General features: G+C 40.2%; 1 protein-coding gene across 1 annotated transcript; it reads right to left on the bottom strand.

Annotated features, from left to right (window-relative positions):
• Positions 1 to 1,740: 1,740 nt before the first annotated feature.
• DNASE1L3 (deoxyribonuclease 1L3) lies at positions 1,741 to 21,028 on the bottom strand. Its single transcript, XM_073592231.1, has 8 exons — positions 20,793 to 21,028; positions 16,637 to 16,725; positions 13,520 to 13,606; positions 9,934 to 10,046; positions 6,667 to 6,779; positions 4,163 to 4,320; positions 2,701 to 2,797; positions 1,741 to 2,587 (listed from the first exon to the last, which is right to left on the bottom strand). The coding sequence occupies exons 1-8, from the start codon at positions 20,922 to 20,924 to the stop codon at positions 2,483 to 2,485; spliced, it is 894 nt and encodes a 297-aa protein (XP_073448332.1). The 5' UTR covers positions 20,925 to 21,028; the 3' UTR covers positions 1,741 to 2,482.
• Positions 21,029 to 22,623: the final 1,595 nt, after the last annotated feature.

Below are 22,623 nucleotides of genomic sequence, written 5' to 3'. Positions count from 1 at the left end.
CATTTACACAGTTCATCTTGGTGGTACTTGTAGTGTTACTGGAAGTCAGTACTTATGCTATAACGAACACTATAAGCAGACATCTATGCCTTGTTGACATTATTGCTGCTTGTAGTTTCACTGGTTATAACATCACTAGGACCATACAAAAGGAGATTGAAGTAAAATAAGGATACCCTAAAGTTCTGTCAAATTTGCTATACCCTATTATCAAGGATTAATTAAATCACATTTTATCAAAGCTAGCTGAAGACATCTGGATTTCAAGGAATAACAGATTCACCTGTTGTTTTGTTGTCCTTTCCTCATCTGCTCTAATTACATCGGATTTAATTTAAGGGAGACAGCCAATTTGAATATAATAGTCTACATATTGTCTCTTAAAGTGCAAGTCTTAATATGGCCTATGGGTTGAGGAGACAGAAGGGAGGAGCCTGATATAGGAAATACAGTGCCAGCTCTCTATACTCCTTCTGAGCTGTTCACATAGGTTTCTGTGATTGGGTTAATGTATGTGTTCATTAACAGTTGAACGAGCTTTAGGCCATTATATTGTCTTTTCCATAAATATAGCCATAGTGTTTGTAAAGTGTGCCTTTTTAATATTGCAGTGCTGAAATATACTTATTTATGTGTTCTCACTAATATAGTAAACAAGCTTGAACTGTTTCATTAATACTGTGTGAGTCTCTCATTATTAGTACAGTTGGTAAGATGACTGAACCCAGGGTGTCAGAGGTAATGGAGAATTTGCAGAGTCGAGGTAATCAGTGGGGTACAGAGTCTATTAGCAGCCCTCACGGGGGTACCGCTACACATAAAAAAAGAAAGTTTTGGCTTTTTAAGGCCTTACGTACACAGGTGGCTGGGGCTGCAAAATGTAAAATTTGGGTGTATTACTACTGTGAGAGCCACAAGTGCTACATCCAGCCACCCATAGAGATCAATAGCTGTATGTGGGTATAGACCAGTACTTGGATAAACATGCATGCATACTGATAAGAAATATGTAAAGAATTACAAGTGATATCAACATTTGCCTTGTTCCTTATATGCTTTTTTCTAGCTAAAATGGCGCTGACTTATTGTTTATGCAATCTGCTTAGTTCCGACCAACACCTACAACAATATTTAAAGAACTAGCAAAAGTTTACCATATTAGGGCAAATTGTGAAAGGGCACTGGTTTTTGACAATAAAGCTGACGATGCACCATGAGTCACCAGTGTGCCTTAGCCAATGGCAGCTTGCCAAATACTGCTATAAAATGACATGTGTAAAAGGGTTCGGGTGTGACTCTGCTAGAACTTCTTGCTGTGTACAGAGCTCACCCCTATGTATCGATACATTTGTAATAAATCTATCTTCTAATCAACATGACCGGAGTTGACTGATCAGTGAGAGAATGGAATTTTACTGACACATACACATCTACAACAGTCTACGTCCAGGGTGTTATTTCCATACACATGTGTGTGTTTCTGCAAGTACTGACCTATACTGATTCACAACGGCATACAGCCATTTATTTCTATGGGCAGCCGTACGCAGCACCTGTGACTCCTGAGTCGGAAAAAATGTTCTAATTTTCTATTGTACGTCCAAAGGCACCTGTGTCCATGTGGCCTAATTAATCAGCTTAAATCATTAAAAATTACATTCTAAAGTTCCTTTTCTCATTGGTGTTATGAATTACATACATGTCTATAGCCTGGGAGCAGCTGTCTTATAGGCTGAGCCGTATTTTTTAAAATTCTTTATTTAAGTTTTTACAGTCATACAGCAGTAGTGGGACATATATCCCAAGAAAATTACATAGTAGGGAGTCATACAAGAATGTGTGATATATCCTGATATGCGTAACATCATATGTGCATAGATAAAGCTATGGTTAGTATTGGTAAATATTCCACTCCCCTCTGATATAATTATTGAAAAAGCTCTCTATGTCCACATGAGCATGACTGAAGGAAATATTATAGGTGTCCAAGTAGATAAAAGCTAAGTGGGCGTAGGGACTAAAGAAGAAAAAAGGGGAAATGGGAAAAATGGGGGAAAACAGGGAAACCCCCCCCCCCAAAAAAAAAAAAAAAAAAACCTTAAAGGGGGAGGGAAAAGAGGCAAGGGGAAGTTGCGCACGGCTCCCAACCAAGCGCACATGCCAAGCCATATTTTTAGGTTGAGGGAAATTTGTGTTATGGAGAGAGTAAGCTCATTCATTAGTTTCCCAGGTATCTCCTTTATTCAAAACAACAAAAAAGTGTGGCGCTGAACAATGACATTGTTCAGCGCCACACTTTTTTTTTGTTGTTTTGTTGTTTTGCTATTTTACACTTTGTTGGTCGTGTTGGCTGCTTCTGTGTCCCTCTTTTTAGGGTAGCGCAGAATTATTCTATATATTTATCTCCTTTATTCACAATAATAAACTCTTTGTATAAAAGATATGAATGATGTTCATGGACTTTTTTTTTCCTTGTCATCAACTATTCAAAAGTTCTTCCATCTTGTCTTCTAGATGTTTTACGGGCAAAATTATTAGACTCGTTCAGCTGGAACTCCACGGGATAGTGATCACTGACCTCCAGGGCCTACAGAAAGGACACAAGGACAAGTATGAGTCAGCTCATCATCAGTATAAGACTACAGTGTTCGTAATCAGTAAGTGTGGATGTTATTAGTCTGCAGTCCAATAGCGACCTACCTGTTCCTCTGTTAGCCTGTATGCCCGCATGAAATCAAACACAGTTGCAGAGTCTGGTATCACAGAGCTGATCAGATCCTTACCATGCAGAACAATCCTGAAATAATCAATCACAAGGGGAGAGATAATTAGACTGCTTGAGATAACACAGGATACAGGCCCAATCTGAATATCTCACAAGATCAATAAATATTATTTTTCATTTAAATAAGATATATAATTAAATACTTTTAAAAGTTTATAATAATCATATTTAACAGACCAAAGTACCAAATAAGAGACATTAACTGTTAAGCTGCCTTTAAATAGATCAAAATTTGGCCGGTTCAGTAGGAACCAGCCAAATTTCCATGCACCTATGGCCCTTACCCACTCAACAGAAGTCAACTTCTGCCAAAAAGGACTGTTGCAAAATTTTCATTTAATCAGCGGCTGCAGTCAAATAGCACAGTGAGAGGTTTCGTCTATCCATTTCACTTTTGTGGATGAGAGAATCTGTTTTTTCTTTTCCATCAGCCTGCTGGCTAATCAAGAAAAATGATCCATCTATGGCCAGCTTCAAGCCCCATACACACTATTAGATTTTCTGCTGATTTTTGTCTTCAGATTTACCAAAACCATGTAGTGCAAGGGCCTGCCTGGTTGCATACAAATTGAAACTCTTAAGGTTTGACCTCATATTATATGGTTTTGGTAAATCTGAAGACAAAAATCAGCAGAAAATCTAATAGTGTGTACAGGGCTTTAGGGTTAACATACATATTAAATACAATATAAACAATGATTCAAGGGAAATGACATCCAAGGACAAAAAATAATATAATATACAAACTTCTAGAAGAGGTTTCAGTGTTTCCATGTGCCTAAGAAGTCCCCTACAATGTTTGGATATAGGCTTACAAATCCCTAATTATCATCAGATCATGTGACCACATATGTAGGAACTTCACGTTTCCTTCACCACACTCCATTTCTCCATTCATCTGTTGGAGCACTGGGTCTAATCCCTGTATAGCCCCCCACACACACACACACACACACTCCGCATTGGTTACTTTGACTACAACAATCAGAAAGCCACAGAAAGTGAGCCTATGTGTGAGCAAGTGGTGTGGAATTCCCTGGGGCTTGAAGTCTAAGCACCATCTGGTTTTCACCAGAGCTCCTGATGGTGGAGATGGATTTTGCTGTGTGCTGGTACTAGGTCATGACCTTCAGGTTCACCCTGCTCAAGGTGCAGAGACTAAAATGATCAGGCTCAGGGCTGGCAGCAGACATGTGCGTCACTTTAAAGTAGACTCAATCATAAAGCAAAACACCTGTATAATTAGGATTATCTTCACCACCCCAAAAAAAAAAGTATTTAACACATGAGTCTGGGAATAACTGCTTCCCGTAGAAACAAATCACACTGGTGTTTTGCTTGCTAAAAGATTACCTTACATCTCTTTCTTCGAGTTACCTGTCATAGGCACAGCTAGTCTTGCTTCTGACTGTTGTATCTGTTTTATCTCCAAGTAACCAGACAAACTCAGGATTGGTCCTCAGACGGATGTTTTTCCAATACTTCTTGGGAACATAACTGCAGCCGGCATTGAAATCTCCCATGAAGATAATGTTCTGCAGAATGGATAAGGCTTTAACATACATTAATGTGTACAAAGGGGATATTGTGGGTTGTAGAAATACAGTTGCAATAAAAAGTATGTGAACCCTTTTGGAATGATATGGATTTCTGCACAAATTGGTCGTAAAATGTGATCTGATCACAATAGACAATCACAGTCTGCTTAAACTAAAAACACACAAAGAATTAAATGTTACCATGTTTTTATTGAACACACCATGTAAACATTGACAGTGCAGGTTGAAAAAGTATGTGAACCCTTGGATTTAATAACTGGTTGAACCTCCTTTGGCAGCAATAACTTCAACCAAACGTTTCCTGTAGTTGCAGATCAGATGTGCACAACGGTCAGGAGTAATTCTTGACCATTCCTCTTTACAGAACTGTTTCAGTTCAGCAATATTCTTGGAATGTCTGGTGTGAATCACTTTCTTGAGGTCATGCCACAGCATCTCAATCGGGTTGAGGTCAGGACTCTGACTGGGCCACTCCAGAAGGCGTATTTTCTTCTGTTTAAGCCATTCTGTTGTTGATTTACTTCTATGCTTTGGGTCGTTGTCCTGTTGCAACACCCATCTTCTGTTGAACTTCAGCTGGTGGACAGATGGCCTTAAGTTCTCCTGCAAAATGTCTTGATAAACTTCAGAATTCATTTTTTCTTCGATTATAGCAATCCATCCAGGCCCTGACGCAGCAAAGCAGCCCAAAAACCATGATGCCCCACCACCATACTTCACAGTTGGGATGAAGTTTTGATGTTGGTGTGCTGTGCCTCTTTTTCTTCACACATAGTGTTGTTTGTTTCTTCCAAACAACTCAACTTTGGTTTCATCTGTCCACAGAATATTTTGCCAGTACTGCTGTGGAACATCCAGGTGTAAACATGCAGCAATGTTTTTTTTTTTACAGCAGTGGCTTCCTCTGTGGTATCCTCCCATGAAATCCATTCTTGTTTAGTGTTTTACGTATTGTAGATTCGCTAACAGGGATGTTAGCATATGCCAGAGACTTTTGTAAGTCTTTAGCTGACACTCTAGGATTCTTCTTCACCTCATTGAACAGTCTGCGATGTGCTCTTGCAGTCATCTTTACAGGACGCCCACTCCTAGGGAGAGTAGCTGCAGTGCTGAACTGTCTCCATTTATAGACAATTTTTCTTACCATGGACTGATGAACAGCAAGGCTTTTGCTGATACTTTTATAACCCTTTCCAGCTTTATGCAAGTCAACAATTCTTAATCGTGGGTCTTCTGAGAGCTCTTTTGTGCGAGGCATCATTCACATCAGGCAATGCTTCTTGTGAAAAGCAAACCCAGAACTGGTGTGTGTTTTTTATAGGGCAGGGCAGCTGTAACCAACACCTCCAATCTCATCTCATTGATTGCACTCCAGTTGGCTGACACCTCACTCCAATTAGCTCTTGGAGATCAAATTAGTCTAGTGGTTCACATACTTTTTCTACCTGCACTGTGAATGTTTACATGGTGTGTTCAATAAAAACATGGTAACATTTAATTCTTTGTGTGTTATTAGTTTAAGCAGACTGTGATTGTCTATTGTTGTGACTTAGATGAAGATCAGATCACATTTTATGACCAATTTGTGCAGAAATCCATATCATTCCAAGAGGGTTCACATACTTTTTATTACAACTGTAAATGTGTAATTAAAGCAGAACTAAACACATTGATTTAATTGACTGTTTCCCAAAAAAGTTACATTTAAGGCATGCTGTGAATGATACCTGTCACAGTTGCTTGTGCTGACTACAGAACTGTCAAGCCATCAAATGGCTGGAGTCATAATTGAGCACATGTCCAACACCACGGCAACTGCAGATCAAACAGAGTAGGTTCTGTTTAGAGGGTTTAGTTCCGATGTAAGTACCTGTGACTACTATTCCATTTTCAGAACACAATATGTGTGCACTATTCAATAATAGGTGTGATTTCAAGAGAACCAGTAACCAACCTAAAAAAAACAGCAGAATAGGCCTTGTTTGCGTGGGGCGCTTTAATACGCGCCCCATTCAGAGCCATGTTTACTGGCACAGGTGTTGTATGCATCCCTGTGCTGGCAGTTCCATGGCTGTCAATTGGGACACAGCTGCTGCTGCCAATGTGACATCTGCGCAGGTGTGGGTACACGGCTCTGAACCCACCTGAAGGATGCTACTATTGTTTACAATGTGAGACATGGAGCCTTCCATGCTTCTACACATAAAAGTAGATGGAAAGCCATACAAATGTTGTGTATACAAGTTTTTGTTCCTTTGAATTACCAAGAAAAGCTGAAGTAATATGTTGTTCATTAGTGAAGCAGGAATGGTCCCAACTAACCTCTGTGATCCATTTCTGTCGGACTTCGAGATAAACATCATAGAGTTCATCGATCTCGCGAACGGCGTTCTCAGGCACTGTGTGCTGGGGGATGATGACAAAGTCTTTCACTTCTTGTGTATGGAAGAGAAGAGGGAAAAACACAGAGAACTGAGACATTGCAGATATATTGTGACTGTGGGGCACAGATGTGTCCAGTGGTATTATTAATCATGCTTTCATGTATACAGTATTTGCTTGTACCTCATTAGACTTTCCAATAAAAAAGGTCAGATTTGTTATGATATAAGGCAGTGGTCATCAACCCTGTCCTCAGGGCCCACTAACAGGCCAGGTTTGGAAGATATCTGAAATACATCACAGGTGATATCATTTGCTGCTCAATGATTGCAGTATTCTAGTCTGCATCTCCCCCAAGGTAATACATAAAACCTGGCCTGTTAGTGGGCCCTGAGGACAGGGTTGATGACCACTGATATAAGGAACATTAGAAATGGTAATTGTGCCTATGCAGTAATCTAAAAAAATATGTGGAACTTCACATAAAATGGAAGTTCCACTCCCCCCCCCCCCCCCCATCTCCTATATTTGTATTTTTTCCCAATGAGCCAGTACCTAGTTTTGACAGGTACCCACTCTCACTTCCGCTCAGATTGCCTAAAGTTCGCCCCCTCTGTCTACATGCTCCTGGGACATGTCACATCCACCCGGAGGCTGCGGGTCTATTCACAATGCACAGCGTGACTTGTGCATGTATGCATGTGCCGTGAGGAGTAGGTTGTGTGCCAGTAAGAAGTCACAGTCGGCTTCCCACACTCATAATGGCAATGCTGGGGATCTGAAGACGGGTGAAGGACCGGCCTAGGTGAGGACAGTGCTGGATCCCTAGACTGGTAAGCGCCTGTATATTAAAAGTTAGTAGCCACAGTATTTGTAGCTGCTGAGTTTGTTTTCCTGGAAACGGCTGGAGTTTCCTTTTTAAGCGCTCGTGCCATAATATGTAGGCAAGTTCAGTTACCCTTCCCACCTGTAGGTGGTTCAGTGCCATTATTACATGGGAAGGAGAGTCTTATAAGGGAGTAGATCCCTTAGTGACTCTGTGCAGTGCCTCGAGAAGGGCGGTGGCTGATTGGACACTGAACTCTCAAGAGACTTCAGTGGCCATCTTGTGTGAGCGAACCTTTTAAATAAGGGAACCCATCTTATTTTGGTGTGCTTCTGGCGAGTGAACGGTCAAGGACAATACTAAGCATAGGGAGAGGTTCCTGTGGAGGAGGAATGGCTCCTTCAACATTTCCTACACTGCAGTGGTTGGAACAGAGATGTGGAGTTGGTGCAAACTGTAGAATTATCATGTAGAATGTAGAACTACATTCTATGAAGGGACAGCCATGTGAATGCTAATAGGAACTGAGAAGAAACCGCTAGAGCCATGGTTATTGGATGAGAACTAATTTGGGCCCCACTTCGATGCTGTACAAAGATCAACATACCTGGTGACACTAATGCCGCCTACACACGAGCGGACTCCGTCGGATAATTCGATCGTGTGTGGGCTCCAGCTGACTTTTTTTTCCCAAAAGCTCGACGGACCTAGAAATGAAACATGTTTCAAATCTTTCCGATGGACTTCAGTCTGGTCGAAAAATCTGCTCGTCTGTATGCTAGTCCGACGCACTAAAGCCGATGCTAGGGCAGCTATTAGCTACTGGCTATCAACTTCCTTATTTTAGTCCGGTCGTACGTCATCACGTACGAATCCGTCAGACTTTGGTGTGATCATGTGTGTCCAAGTCCGTCCGTTTGTAAGTCCGGCACACCTACGCTACAGAGTCCGTCGGAAAGATCGTCGGACTAAGTCTGCCGTAAAGTCCACTCGTGTGTACGTGGCATTAGCGATGCTTGTTTCTACATACATATAAGGTGAGAGTTCTGAGAGACTGGCGTCATTAGGAGATCATCTGTAAAGACATCCATGAACTTTTTTTGGCTTTTATATTGTTACACTTAGCCACCTTATATTTATTTATCCACCTTTTGAACTTTGCTCTCCTGGAATCACGATTTAAGATTCTTATTTTCACCTCATGGATAGAGAGAACTTTGCAGAGCACTTTCTATTCAAAAACACTTCATTTTTTATACTGTTTTTTTAGTAATACAGTGCACTTTACTCTGATGTACTTTATACATGTTTTAAGAATTGCTTGTTTTTCATATTGTTGTGTGTGATTATATATGATTGTGCAAGATCACTTTTATTTTTTATTTTTTATTTGTGTAGTGTGAACACTTTTAGATTTTGCTGCTGTCTGTATAGATATTTTCACACATTCCTCACTTTTTAGACATTTACTGTATTTACTCAGAGTGGCGTGGAGGACACTTTCACTTTTAGTTTAGATATTCTATGAAGGAATGCTACCCTTGTTAACTGAAGTCATCCTCTGGTAACCCATTTGGTGAATACTGAGACTGCACTACTCTGCATCACTGTAGACATACTGTATATGAGCCAAAGACTGGCTTATCTATTTAGGCAAAAAATTTGCCAAAGAGTCATATAAAGGATACTAGTGCATTACTCATGGTGTGAGACTGGTTAGTCCCAGCTAAGTTATCTAACTTAGGCCCCACCTACAAATATGCACAGCCAAATGCCCAGAACCCGGGACTGTCCCTGCAAACTGGGGATTGCTGACAACTATGCAGTGGCCTAGCTATAGGGGCCCCAGGAAAAAATAAGGATTGGATTGCCATGTAAAGTTTGGGCTGAGCACACAGCCCAGGGGGAAGGGTGCTGGCCAGTTGTCCTAACTGTGCAGGAAGCTTGTTTAACCATATGACAGGTTATCAATTATACATGTTAAACGTAAGCTGGCAGGGTTATTAATACATTTTGGATATGTTTTTACATACTACATTTTAAAGGTTGATGGTGGTGGTGAAAACATATCATTTGAACATTTTATATTTTCTAAAAGAAAATATAACTTTTGGATTTTGCCCTCACTTTCTTCCCCAATGACAATGATCACCAGGAAAAAAATAGAGAGTGCAGAAATGTAGACAGCAATATAAACCCACCATAAGTTCTAACCCTTCCTTAGTTTATCAAAAAAAAGAAAAGAAAAAAGGCTATACGTACACTTTAGGTTCCCTTCAAAGATAAATAGGAATGTAAATAAGTTCTTTGTATGTAGTGACCCATGACAGTAATTTTAACAACCATTTGTGAATAAAAAAGGGAAAGCCCTCAGATATTACCTGTATTTAAGGATTTAAACCAGACAATAAATGGTTCCCTTGAAAAGACATCCACATCTCCTTCCTGCTGGTCTTTATACTGATAAAAGTCTATCACTGTCACTACATTCTTCCTGTAATGAGAATATATACAGTTACATCAGTGCGGAGTGACATGTTGTTCAACAAAATGCAGGCTTCTCGGACCTCTGCGGCTTTGGAAAATATGCCTAATCATACCTTGTGCCTTCATCCAAGTATCTGAAAGAAGTACTGTCTGAGTTGCCAATTGGTTACCATTTTACCCTGGCAGCATTGGGTTCCAGGTTCACACACACAATATAGACATTGCATGTTCTTCATGTGTTTGCATGAGTTTTTGTTTACCTTTTCACAATTCAAAATTATTCCAGTAGGCTAAATGACTACTTTCCAAACTGGCCTAACTACATGTGTGTAAATATAGGGGGCCTGTGGTGATGGACTTTTGTTTACTTCAATCAGGTTTGCATTTCCATACAAGCCTATGGCAATGCAAGAGGCACTTGAAGTAGGTCAACTGCAGGTTAAATGTACCTTTCTGTGGATTCTGAATGATCTCAGAAGCATGTCCAACTGATGCCATCAACACAAGCCCAAAGACCACTAATACATGTCCAAACTCCATCAACACAAGTCCAAAGTCCATCAACGCAAGTCCAAAGCCCAGTGATACAGGTCCAAGGCCCAGTGGCACAAGTCCAAACCCATCGACAAAAGTGCAAAGCCCATAGACCCTGTTTACACCTGTTTTGCTGTTTGAATTGTGATCTGCATTCAAATCATTCTTTAGCGAGCAATAGAGGAAGTGTTGTATGGCGGTGAAGAAGCGTACAGGTCTGCTCCTTAGCACATCTCATATGATTGTGCTAAGGAGCAGACCTGTACAGCTTGGTTTGGGTGAACAGCAGTGAAAAATGGGCCTTGTGTAATTTTTACAAGTCCCTTTTCCATGGTATGGGAATCTTTATGATCCCTACATGAATTCACCCCTGCTCTCAAGCAAGTGGAGGTTGATATAGGCAGTTATCATGAGAAGTGCTAAAAAAAATTTGACAAACTGAAAGGCATCTAATCATACCTGAGGAAGAAATGAATTAATAAATCTAGAAACGCTTTGGATGTATGATGCCCAAGCAAATTCTGCTGAACATCAAATCCTTCAAAGAGATATGTAACATTGCCAAAGTATCAACTGTATATTAATGTGTACAATGGATCTTGGCCTAAAGATGGCCACGTGTGTTTTTAGCAAGGCTATGTCTTTTTAGAGTTTTGTAATAAAAAGTGGTTTTATATATAAATGGTTATCCATTTTTCTTTTTTGGTTGCCTTCAAAATCCCATAAGAGGGTTTTTTTTTCCATTTCAAGTACAGAAATTGGGATGGTGGCAACCACTTTCCAGAACAGAATAAACATACATTAGAACCCCCTAAATATCGGACAAACGTACCACAACCAGGCGCGCTGTGTGCTGTTTCAGCATGGGCCCCATTCACTTGAATGGGTTGCACTCAGTGGGCAGTACCCGTACCTCCCAACTTTTTGATATGGGAACAAGGGACACCTATGTTGTATTAGCAATAGTATGTAGTTTTTGGGCACACGCCCTGCCACGCCCCTTAAAGGAGAATTATACAAAAAAAAAAGTTTAAGGTTAAACCCTAAAATTTAAACCCACAAGTGCTTTTTTATTACTACTATTCCCTTGTACCAGCTTTTGAAATTTTAGAATACAGCATATTTAGAAACTTCATGAAAGGTTTAGCACTGTAAAATACTTTTTGATAAACAATGCATTTTATATACAACTATATAGATCAGACCAAATTGAGGGATAAATGAGGAGAAAAGAGGGACAGAGGGACTTTGTTCCAAATCAGAGACAATACCTCAAAATCAGGGACAGTTGGGAGCCATGGCAGTACCTCTGCAGCAAATGGGAGCAATTAAGGAGCGGTAAAAATGCAGCTAAACTGCAGGGTTTTACAGCCCCCAAATGCAAATGTAAATGAGGCCTTAAAGTGTCAAGACACAGAAGAGAAGTTAGGGCCTCCCCAAACCCAGGTAGACATCACGGTCCAGCCAGACTTGGAGAGTGGACTGTTTGGTCAAGTTTGATTTTTTTCTAATTATTTGCTATAACTCCCCTGAAAGGCTAGCACCCAAGTCCTTCCATTTACCCCCTTCACAGGCCAAACACATATGTTTGTCTAAAGTGAATTGGCATGTTTGTAGGTCAGTCTACTATATGAAACACTGTTTGGGGGCCTGAATGGTACAAGCATGACCACCACTGAAGTTCTTGAGGTACCTTTGATGCAGTTACATTTATATTGTAGGTTACCCTGCCCCCAGTCCTTATGCCAGTCTTATACTCACCTATCCACCTATAATCCACAGAGCTGCTTGTCAAAATCTTCTGAACCAGACCTAAGGAGAGTTTCTACTCCATGCCCCAATGAAGTATGCATTCTCCATAGCATAGAATAGAAAATGAACAATGCAAACAGGGGTTGACTCAGAAGAGCATCTCAGGGGCTTTATGGGTAGATTGGCAGAGGTCCTGAGGGCAGATCAACCAGCAATATAAATGTAATTACACCTTAAAGTCAATTTATAGTCCTAACTTCTCTTCATTTTCAATAGAGTGTAGAAGGGTTAAAACCCATGTCAGGTTTTTTATTTCTGTCTGTGTCCCTGTTGGGGAGATTTACCCTTTGTACCTGTCCCAGGCAGAAAGTAATGGAAAATCCAAACATTTATGTTTATTAATGGAGCAGGAAGTGAGGGAAAATCTTCCAGTGGGGACACCTGTTTGGTGACATTTGTCTAAGAGGGAATTTCTTCTGATTTCTTTTACCTATGTTCTAGCCCTGGACCAAAAAGTGATGTGAGCTCTCTCTAATGGGACACAGGGAGCATAAAATAACAAACCAGGGCTTAAATCTGTTCCCTGCCCTATTCGAAATGAAAAAAAAAGTTTAGCTTTAGATGAACTTTAAGGATTAAACAGTTACTTGTGAATAGTTTGGTGCTAAATAATTAGGAAGATTTCATGCGTTTTAAAGAAGAACTGTGTTGTTCTTAGGCCCCATTCACACCTGAGCGTTTTCAGGCAGAAAGTCAAGCAATTTTTTTACCGCGTTTTTTGTCACGATTTTGTACAGGTCAAAAAGTCACCAATGTAAAAAGCAGAAAAACGCCCAAATCTGCTTAAAAAAAAAGTTCGAGAACTTGTTTGAGCTTCAGGCGTTTTGGAGCTTCTGGCTTCAGGCGTTTTGGAGTGGAGATATGGACCATCTCCATAGAGAATAATTGATTATTTCCCTTCCAGCGTTTTGGAGCTTCAGACTTCAAGCTACAAAACACTCAGGTGTGAATGGGGCCTTAGTAGCCGAGTTTGTTCCCAGCACAGGTGGGAAATTTTATGGCAACATTTGGTTATTATAGTCAACACAGGTAGTGTTTTATTTTCCTTTACTGTCATAAATATGATCCTGCAGAATTTTACTATCTGCTTGATTGCCTGCAAGGTAGTTTCTTGACCGGCAACAATTCACTTACCTATATATAAAGGCGTACTGCTCTTTGGACATACTGCGACCAAGTCTCTCGCTAATGATGAAGTTGAATTCATTCACTTTTTTTAATCTAAAATTCCAAGTAAAAAAGTAAAATTATTAATAGTAACCACACATAGTGCCTATGTTAACACTAATTTATGGGCTAAACAAATATTCAAAATACAAGAGGCATATGTACTCTGACTTGAATCTTGGTCTCCTTTGTGTATTTCTTCCAGATCTGTGCAGTAATTCAGCATGAAACAACTCTTGCACTTTGCCTCTATGTGGGGTTTCCTGTAATAAAGACCGGTCACTGCTGCTCTCACTCCTTGAGTAGGGTGACTGGTCTTGTCTCTGCCCCCACCTTTAGTTTTCTCCAGGCAGCCTGTAGTGGGTGGATTTGTTGAGCCCCTTCCACAATTCTGCTCTCGGCATAGACTATTGATGTGAATTGCACTGCATTATGCATAATAGCTAGTTGGTATCATAGCTACACTAGAACAGCATTACATTACAGAATTTATTTCCTTCTGCAGGCCCCACAATTTTCATTCACAATCAGAACATTCTAAAGTATATCTAAAGCCAAAACCTTGTGTATTTTATTTTGAATAGAGTAGGAGGGGGGGGGTTAAAGCAGCTGTCAGTTTTTGTGATCTGAGTTTCAGAGAGATTTCTCTTTATTTGCTGTTCTATAGAATCAACAGGAAGTGAGAGGATATTTTTATTGTGAAGGAAATCCCCACTTTGACAGCTGACGTGGCAACAAGCATCCCACATTTCCTGGTCTGATGAAAACTCAAAATGTTGTATTTATCCTTACTTTCAATCCAGGTAACATTAGCAATGGGGACAGTTAAGCCAACCATCGACGGTTTGAATCTTAGCCAGTTCAGCACGGACTGACCTAGATTTGAACCATGTATAGGCAGGCTGAATATACCCAAGTACAACCAGCACGTCGGATTTTCAGGATGCGATTATTTCTAGTGGCTATAGCCGCTAGCAAAACACTGTGTTCTCCCGGCAGGGGTGGCTCCCCATGCCCAATCCCCCCCCCGCCCCCCACTAGCAGGGAAAACACAATAGTTCCTTGGGAAGGATTCCTGCAACCAAGAAATTTGCATGATCTATGGCCTGCCTTAGAGAAAGTGAATCCCCACCCTAATGGGAGCAAAGACCCACAGACGGCAATAAAAAACCTGACATGAGTTCTAAGTCTCCACCACTCTGCTCAAAACTAAAAATGTTAACTTTTGCCTTTAGTTATACTTTAAATGCATTAACCATTCTTAAAATTAATCTTTGCAGTACATAGTGAGAACATTGCCCCATCTCATTGGGGCTTCTGCTTTTTATCCAGACGCTGATGTTGGAAATCTAGCCTCCCATTGCTTTTTATTTATTTTTTTTATGAATCGCTAGCACACTATGTTATACTCACCTTAAAACAAAGCCTTTCCAGCGCTGAGATATCAGAGTTGCAGGCGCTTCTATCTTCACCCGTGTTCCTTCCGAGTTCGTGGACTCCGGCTGTGTGACTGGCTGGAGCCGCAATGATGTCACTCCCGAGCATGTGCACAGCAGCCGCAGTTTACGGCACTGGACTTTAAAGTGTATGTTAAACATAAATGTGTTTTAAATTTGGATTTAGAAGGAAATTCTGAAAACATCTGTAATTTTTTGCCAACCGTGTCCCATTGGGGAGTTTTCCCTTTCTTACCTGTCCACTAGACACAACAGGAACTGATTGAACATTTCTCAAAAGTGGGTGAAATCCCCTCTTAGACAGTTGTGAAAGAAGTGCCCATTAAAAGATTTCTCTTCTATTCCTACTCTGGTAACAATTTAGAATTGTGGATTTGATCTCACTTTCTGTCCCAATGACAATGGTCACCAAGACAAAAAGGGTGAATTTCCCTAGGGGGCACAAAGGTGATAATAAAGATCTGAGAGGGGTTCTAACCTCCCTCACAACTTTTTGAAAGCTAAAAGAAAAAGAAAGGGTGCTGGTGAGCTGGGAACCCCTACAGAGCACCTGTTTGTAATGCAGTTTAGATTCCCAGACACATCCACTCTATGCTCCTACTTTTTCTCCCACTGCAGACAGAAAAGAGAAAGGGAGATAAATAGAGAGACGGAGAAGAATAGCACAGCACAGGTTCGGGACACATGTAAGGGGCACTGTGTGTGTAGCTGCGGCAGCACATAGTGGGGGCGAAGTCACTACTCCAATGGGTGGCCGAGCAGGCAATGATTTGTTCATCTGCAGATTGCCCACTCACTTTCGCATTAGCTGCCAGAACTAAACACTGTGATCACATGATCGTTGCTTATCTCTGGTGCAAGAGAAAACCTGCAGAGGACTGCGACTGATTTGTCCCCTGCACTTGGCTCCTAGGGGCCAGTTTGGGGGAGCCTATGTCTGATTGGACACAGGGCTCTCCCAAGATTTGGCCAGCCTTCTTGGACCCTAGCCCCTGCTGGGCCATTTTGGGCACCCTGCAGTGTGGGGAGTGTACAGATAGGATCAGATACACACTGGCTAGTAAGAGATAGGCCTACTGCAGGAAAATGAAGAGCAGGGGCAGGATAGGGATTGTCGGGAATTCCCCTAGAAATGCCATTTTGAGTTTAGGCAATTATCCTATTGTCCAGCCAGTGCCTGGATTAGTGAACTCTTGCTCCCTATATATGCCAGCACATCAACCAATCTGGCAGTTCCACTGAATAAGCCAAAGGGGACCTGTTTAAAGGATCATTCCATGAGCATACTGTCACATAAAAGGTTTAGGATAATTCAATTTAACTGCCTTGCTACCAAACTCTACCAGTGTATTACTGTCCATATTTATACTTTGGGATAACAACTGTGTTACTGTACTGATTAATACTCATTCCATAAATGAGAACATTTTTTGAAGACGTTGTCTCACCTGGTCCCTTTAAGTTACCACCACACAGTTGCCTCACCCACACACATGTGATCTGCTTTACTTACACAGTTGCAATGTTACATTAATAGAGTTAGAATTTTATTGATTTATATCACTTGACAAGAATTGTGCTTGAATTACTATTTTCCTACTCAAAGCACATAGAACACTGCTGTTACCTGTTGAGTTTTGCCATTAGAGCATGTATGGCTACATCTTTGCTGTCTCTGATCTCCATCAGCAGTATTATGTCACAGCGAGAGACAATCTGTGTGATAAAAGAATCTTTGAATAGTTCTCAGCATCTATATTCAACAGTTATCAGACAGATACATTATATTTATCTTATTTCTTCTGGATCTCAGCACCTCATTCTTTCAGCGGGGACTGCATGCTCTGAACTTTCCGATAAAGTGAATATATATATATGAGAATAAGAGTAATAAGAGATCCGGGGTATCATAAATAATTTTTTTTAATAAAATGTTGTTTTCACATTTTTTCATCCTTCTTTGCATTTCAAATCCAGGATCTGATTCTCTCTCTTGTGTCTCTGTCTCTCTGTCTCTCTATCCCTCTCCCTCAATCTCCCTCTCTATTTTTTATCTATATCTATATATATATATATATATATATATATATATATATATATATATATATATATATATATATATATATATGTCTTATTCTTCATACAGTGACAGCAGACAACTGAACAGAATTAAAGTATAACTAAAGGCAAAACTTTTTTTTTTTGTTTTGAATAGGGGGGAGGGATTACAACACCTGTCAGTTTTTATCGCTGTCTGTAACAGAGCAGGAATAAAAGGGGAAATCTTTCAGTGGGGACACTATTTCTGGGACCCTGCCAGGACTATCTGTCACTTCCAGTTCTGGCTATGGAACAGGAAGTGAAGGGAAATCTCCTCAATGGGAAACAGTTTGCAAAAAAAAAAAAAAAAAACTGGGGTTTTAACTCTTGCTTATTCTTTCTAAAAAGAAAAAAAATTGCATATAGCTCTATTTTAGGATCAGAATTCAGATCTGCATTCAGCACTCCCAGCCTGAAGGTAACTGCTTCAAGAAAGCTGACCGAACATTTTTAAGAATACTTCCTGAGTTTAATGCTTTTCAGACAAGCTTTTACAAGGCTAAATGTAACAGTTCCCATTGTATAAGGTCCAAGAGACAAAGGGACACAGATATTTATGACAAAGCAGCATGACTGTAATTGCCACCTAGGAATCGGTGTGACGTGTACAGAGCTTCCATACATGTGCACATTCCAAGGCGTCACTACACAGGGTGCAAAGAAACAACTGTTCCTGGACCGACGGGGTCAACAGGCCCAACCATAGCTACTGCTACTCACTATTTACTAGCTGTGTGCCAATATCATATAGTATACAGAAAAAACATTATCTCTTCTAGATGTGAAGATTGGTTTTATTCAGTAATCAATGAAATACCAAAAAAGTTTATACTGTATATGCATATGTTGTATAAAGGATTCATTCCTGTTCTTTTGGAAATGGAGTGATCTTTAATGACATGAAAATAATACAACATTTGTATAGCATAACTAAAGGCAAAACCTTTTTTTTTAGTTTTGGATAATTTGGGGGGATTAGAACCTCTCAGGTTTTACTTCCTGTCTGTGTCCCCATTAGGGAAATTCACCCTCTCTATGTGACCTGTTTACTGTGATTACCGAGAGTGAAAGTGACAGAAAATCCCAAATTTTGGGTTGTCGGTGTCACCACAACAGAAATAGGGGGGAAATCTTCCAGTGGGACACCAGTTAGAGGGATTCCCTCAGTTTGTTAGGATTTCCTCTCATTTCTTTTTGTAGCTATAGGAGAGTAAGTTAAGGGAAATCTCCTGGATGGCAAAAAATATAACTGAGAGGGGACATAACTCTTACTTATTATAAGTATTATTATTGTTTTTATTATAAAAAGTTTTGCCTTTAGTTCTACTTTAATGATCAGTAAAGATTTTGCAACATGAATAATGATGAATAATGGACCCGGGTTCCCGGGTTCCCCATGTGTGTGGTCCATTGGGAGGGCCCGCTGTAATGAGAGCCTGGAGGTATGATTGTACCTCAAACCCCCTACCACCATTTTTTCTCCTCACCCTTTTTATGCACTTTTTTTATTCTTATTATTAATAGAATGGACTGTCTCACACAGTCTATGGAGGTGACTGACAGACCCTGTTTCAGATACTCTATTGCTATTTCTGGTTCAGGTTTCTGTGTTACATATGAAATCTGAAAGGGCGAGTGTCCCGTTGTCACCTGCCAGCTCAAAATTCAAATATTTCAGCTGGTATCCTTGACCAGTCCTGAGGACATAGCTTATGCTTCTTCATTACTACAATGTTTTGTATTGAATTCTCTTATCTTTTCTGTTATATGGAAAGTGCAGCGCTAATAACATATGTGAAAAGTTACAATTGAGTTCCACCAAGTGACATATAAAACAATTAGTGAAAAAACATATTGCAAATAACAAATGAAACTAAAATCACAAATGTATGTGAAAAAAAATCCAAAAGTTCTTGATAAGTCCACAAATAAAGTAAATAAATGAAGAACACCCATCCAAGAGAGGTTTGTGACAAAAGGTGCCTAGATATGATCCACCAAAACGTGTGTGAGTAGAGTCTGCTTACCAGACGGCGATGACTGCTATTATGGCAGTCTCGCCCAGCATAGGGATTATGGTCTCCCAAAACCCAAGGTACAATACGGGATCGGTAGTTCTAACAAGTATTCCCCCTAAAGCTGTCCAGGAGTAAACAGGTTGCTGCAGGGGAAGACTTCCCTGACTTCCAGTTCTATCTTTTGGCCATCTAATGGACTATAGGTGAGGAGAAATCACCCAGCAGGGAACACCAATTTTTAAGTTCTCTAAGGGGTGATGGCTATAGATAGAGAAATACATGTGTTGTAATGTCAGAAGACATTCAGGAAACAACACATGTATTTCTCTATCTATAGCCATCACCCCTTAGAGAACTTAAAAATTGGTGTTCCCTGCTGGGTGATTTCTCCTCACCTATAGTCCATTAGATGGCCAAAAGATAGAACTGGAAGTCAGGGAAGTCTTCCCCTGCAGCAACCTGTTTACTCCTGGACAGCTTTAGGGGGAATACTTGTTAGAACTACCGATCCCGTATTGTACCTTGGGTTTTGGGAGACCATAATCCCTATGCTGGGCGAGACTGCCATAATAGCAGTCATCGCCGTCTGGTAAGCAGACTCTACTCACACACGTTTTGGTGGATCATATCTAGGCACCTTTTGTCACAAACCTCTCTTGGATGGGTGTTCTTCATTTATTTACTTTATTTGTGGACTTATCAAGAACTTTTGGATTTTTTTTCACATACATTTGTGATTTTAGTTTCATTTGTTATTTGCAATATGTTTTTTCACTAATTGTTTTATATGTCACTTGGTGGAACTCAATTGTAACTTTTCACATATGTTATTAGCGCTGCACTTTGCTGTTTATTATACTTTTGGAGGTCAGATACAGGACTTTTTTAGGGTGCTGGCAGCTTTTCTAATTATTTTTTAATCTAAGCGCAGCTTTTACCCAATTTGGGTTTTTTCTCTCTGTTATATGGAAGCCTGTGCAGGTCCTTGTTATGTGTCCAGTGCATGCCGGAAAATTAAAAATACAGAGCTCCCAACTGTCCTTGATTTCGAAGGACTGTCCCTGATTTGGAGCAATGTCCCTCTGTCCCTCTTTCCCCCTCATTTGTCCCTCATTTTGGTCTGATCTATATAGATGTATATAAAATGCACATTTTATCTTTCAAAAAGTGTTTCTCAGTGCTAAACCTTTCATTCAAATTCTAAATTGCTGCATTTGTAAATTTTAAAAGCCAATATAAAGGAACAGTAGTGGTAAAAAAAAACCCTTGTGGATTTAATTAACCTTTTTTTTTTGGTAAATTCTCCTTTAAGGGGGTGTGGCAGGGGGCATGTCTTATGCCTACATATATTTGCTAGTAGGTGTCCCTCATTCCCATCTCAAAATGTTGGGAGGTATGAAAATAGAGAATTATTAATATTATTCAGGGTTTATAGCATGGTTCAACATGACAGTACAGTTACAATACAATTCAATACAGGGGGAATCAGAGGGCCCTACTCCTTGTAGCTTACAATCTAGAAGGAGGGTCAAGTGATACAAAAAGAACTAAAAAAAAACAAAACAAGATTTTGCAACATGCTGGACGATCTTTTTCATATATCCTGCAAGCTGTCTCTGTATCTGTTGGGGGCACAACCTAAGATGTAGATTAGATGAAACTCACCTTGTGTAGCAGGGTCATCACTTCCCTCTTGGAGCTCTTGGCCTCTCCAAATATTTGTACATTAAAGGAGCAAATTCGGAGGCTCGTGGCCCCAGAGAAACACAAGGCAAGCAGCAAAGCAACTGACTTCATGGCTCTCTCTATGGAGGAAGAACTTTTCCAGTGCCTTGTGTCTCTCCCAAAATGAATATTCTTCTAGACCTTGCCTGTAAAACCCCTGTGTAATCAAACAGGAACTTAGCGTTCCCCGGTTTATGGACATCTGCACATTTCTGCTTTTTTTTTTGGCAGCTGCCAGCTACAGTATGTACACAGTCATTTATTGACAAATGAACATAGAATACATATTTTCTGGCTAGAAAAAAGAACAATTTATGAACAGACAAGGCCGAATACTAAATATAGCAGAGAAGATTGCATTGTAGCTAGGTTGAAATAAAGCTTGCCTATGTATTCAAATAGGAGAACTGATAAGAATAAAGTTTATATAAACCCTAACAATTAACCCCTTTGATTCCTTTTGGTCTGTTAAACATACCATTGAAAGTGTTTTCTTACATCTCTTTGATAAATGCCAAAAATACCTGTTGTTCTTGCCAAAAATCTTGTAAACTGATAACTCCTTGTGTTCTCTGCTTCTGCTGAATTGTTATCAGTAAAATTGTTATGAAGAGTGGAGGAGAGGAGAGAATTTGAGTAGTCCTGATACATTACACGGATGGAAGGAAAGAAAGTTGTTCGATTCCCCTATCAACGCAGTCAGTATTGATGGGGAATGCCTCCCACGCTGCTATTGTGCTCTGCCAGCAGGGGGGCATGGAGAGCCTTCCCAGCGGGCAGCACAAAATGATGAGCAGCTATAGCTTCCAGCAGTAAAAAATCCAACAGGCTGGTTGTACCTAAGTCACACGGTGGATCGCCTTGGGTACAATTAGCCTGCCCATACATGGATCTAATCTCGGCTGCTTCCCACTGAGCCAGACAAACTTTTATCCATACATGGCCGACCTAATACTACAGATAGCTGACAGAGAGAGAAGACCTGCAACAGGAGATGATCAGAAACTGCAAACATAGTATGGGAGATTGACAGAGAATGGGGACATGCTTTAAGAAAAAGCCAAAGGCTGGAGACACGTTACATGAAAATGCAAAATATCACAAATCAATAATTCCATATATATGTTTGTGCCACATTTTATATTCCTTTCTTCAAGACTGATTATATAGGATATTTTTCAATTCATTATTAGAAATCCTTGGAGTTTGTATGTTCAAGAACAACTCTGATAACTCTTCAGGATTTGGAAAGTACAGTCCCTTGGAATATGTTCCCTCAGCAATACAACAAAGTTAACCTGGGTGAACATTTGGGTAAAAGGAATGGATAGCTGCACACGAGGTAGTGATGAATCTCTTTATTGTAAAATCCGTAACATGAATAACACCACAGGACAGGCAAACAGGTACAGGTAGACGCGTTTCACACAGTGACGCTGCGCTTATTCATTACCCTGAAATATTGCACTGACATCCCTCAAATAGGGCTCCCCCCTCGTGTAAAACACAGGTTAGGACGACGTCAGTGGAACATCTAAAATCACTCTCAGCTGTGCACCTTGTTAGAACCTTGTTAGAACAATGGAATCACATGAAGTCAATCAGAACTTTGGCTACTAAATGCTGAGAGTAACAACAACATAGACATACACAGACATCATACCCAGTCAAAAGAAAAAAAAGGGAACGTGGGAGGGACCAAAAGAAAACAATCTATGTCTGAATGGACATCCCATCTAACGTCCCTGTCTGGCCCTATAAACACTCTATA

Source organism: Aquarana catesbeiana, linkage group LG07 (assembly GCF_042186555.1).
Source record: "Aquarana catesbeiana isolate 2022-GZ linkage group LG07, ASM4218655v1, whole genome shotgun sequence".
NCBI classification, from domain to species: Eukaryota; Metazoa; Chordata; class Amphibia; order Anura; family Ranidae; genus Aquarana; species Aquarana catesbeiana.
The sequence above is the reverse complement of the archived record's forward strand: the minus strand, read 5'-3'. Positions and strand labels throughout refer to the sequence as shown.

Bases quoted from the DNA above. Each gene is read 5' to 3' on its own strand.
- DNASE1L3 (XM_073592231.1), bottom strand. From the start codon at position 20,924: ATGAAGTCAGTTGCTTTGCTGCTTGCCTTGTGTTTCTCTGGGGCCACG. The intron at 16,726-20,792 runs GTGAGTTTCATC...TTTATCACACAG, and splicing joins TGATGACCCTGCTACACAAG to ATTGTCTCTCGCTGTGACAT. The intron at 2,588-2,700 runs GTAGGTCGCTAT...TCCTTTCTGTAG, and splicing joins ACAGGCTAACAGAGGAACAG to GCCCTGGAGGTCAGTGATCA.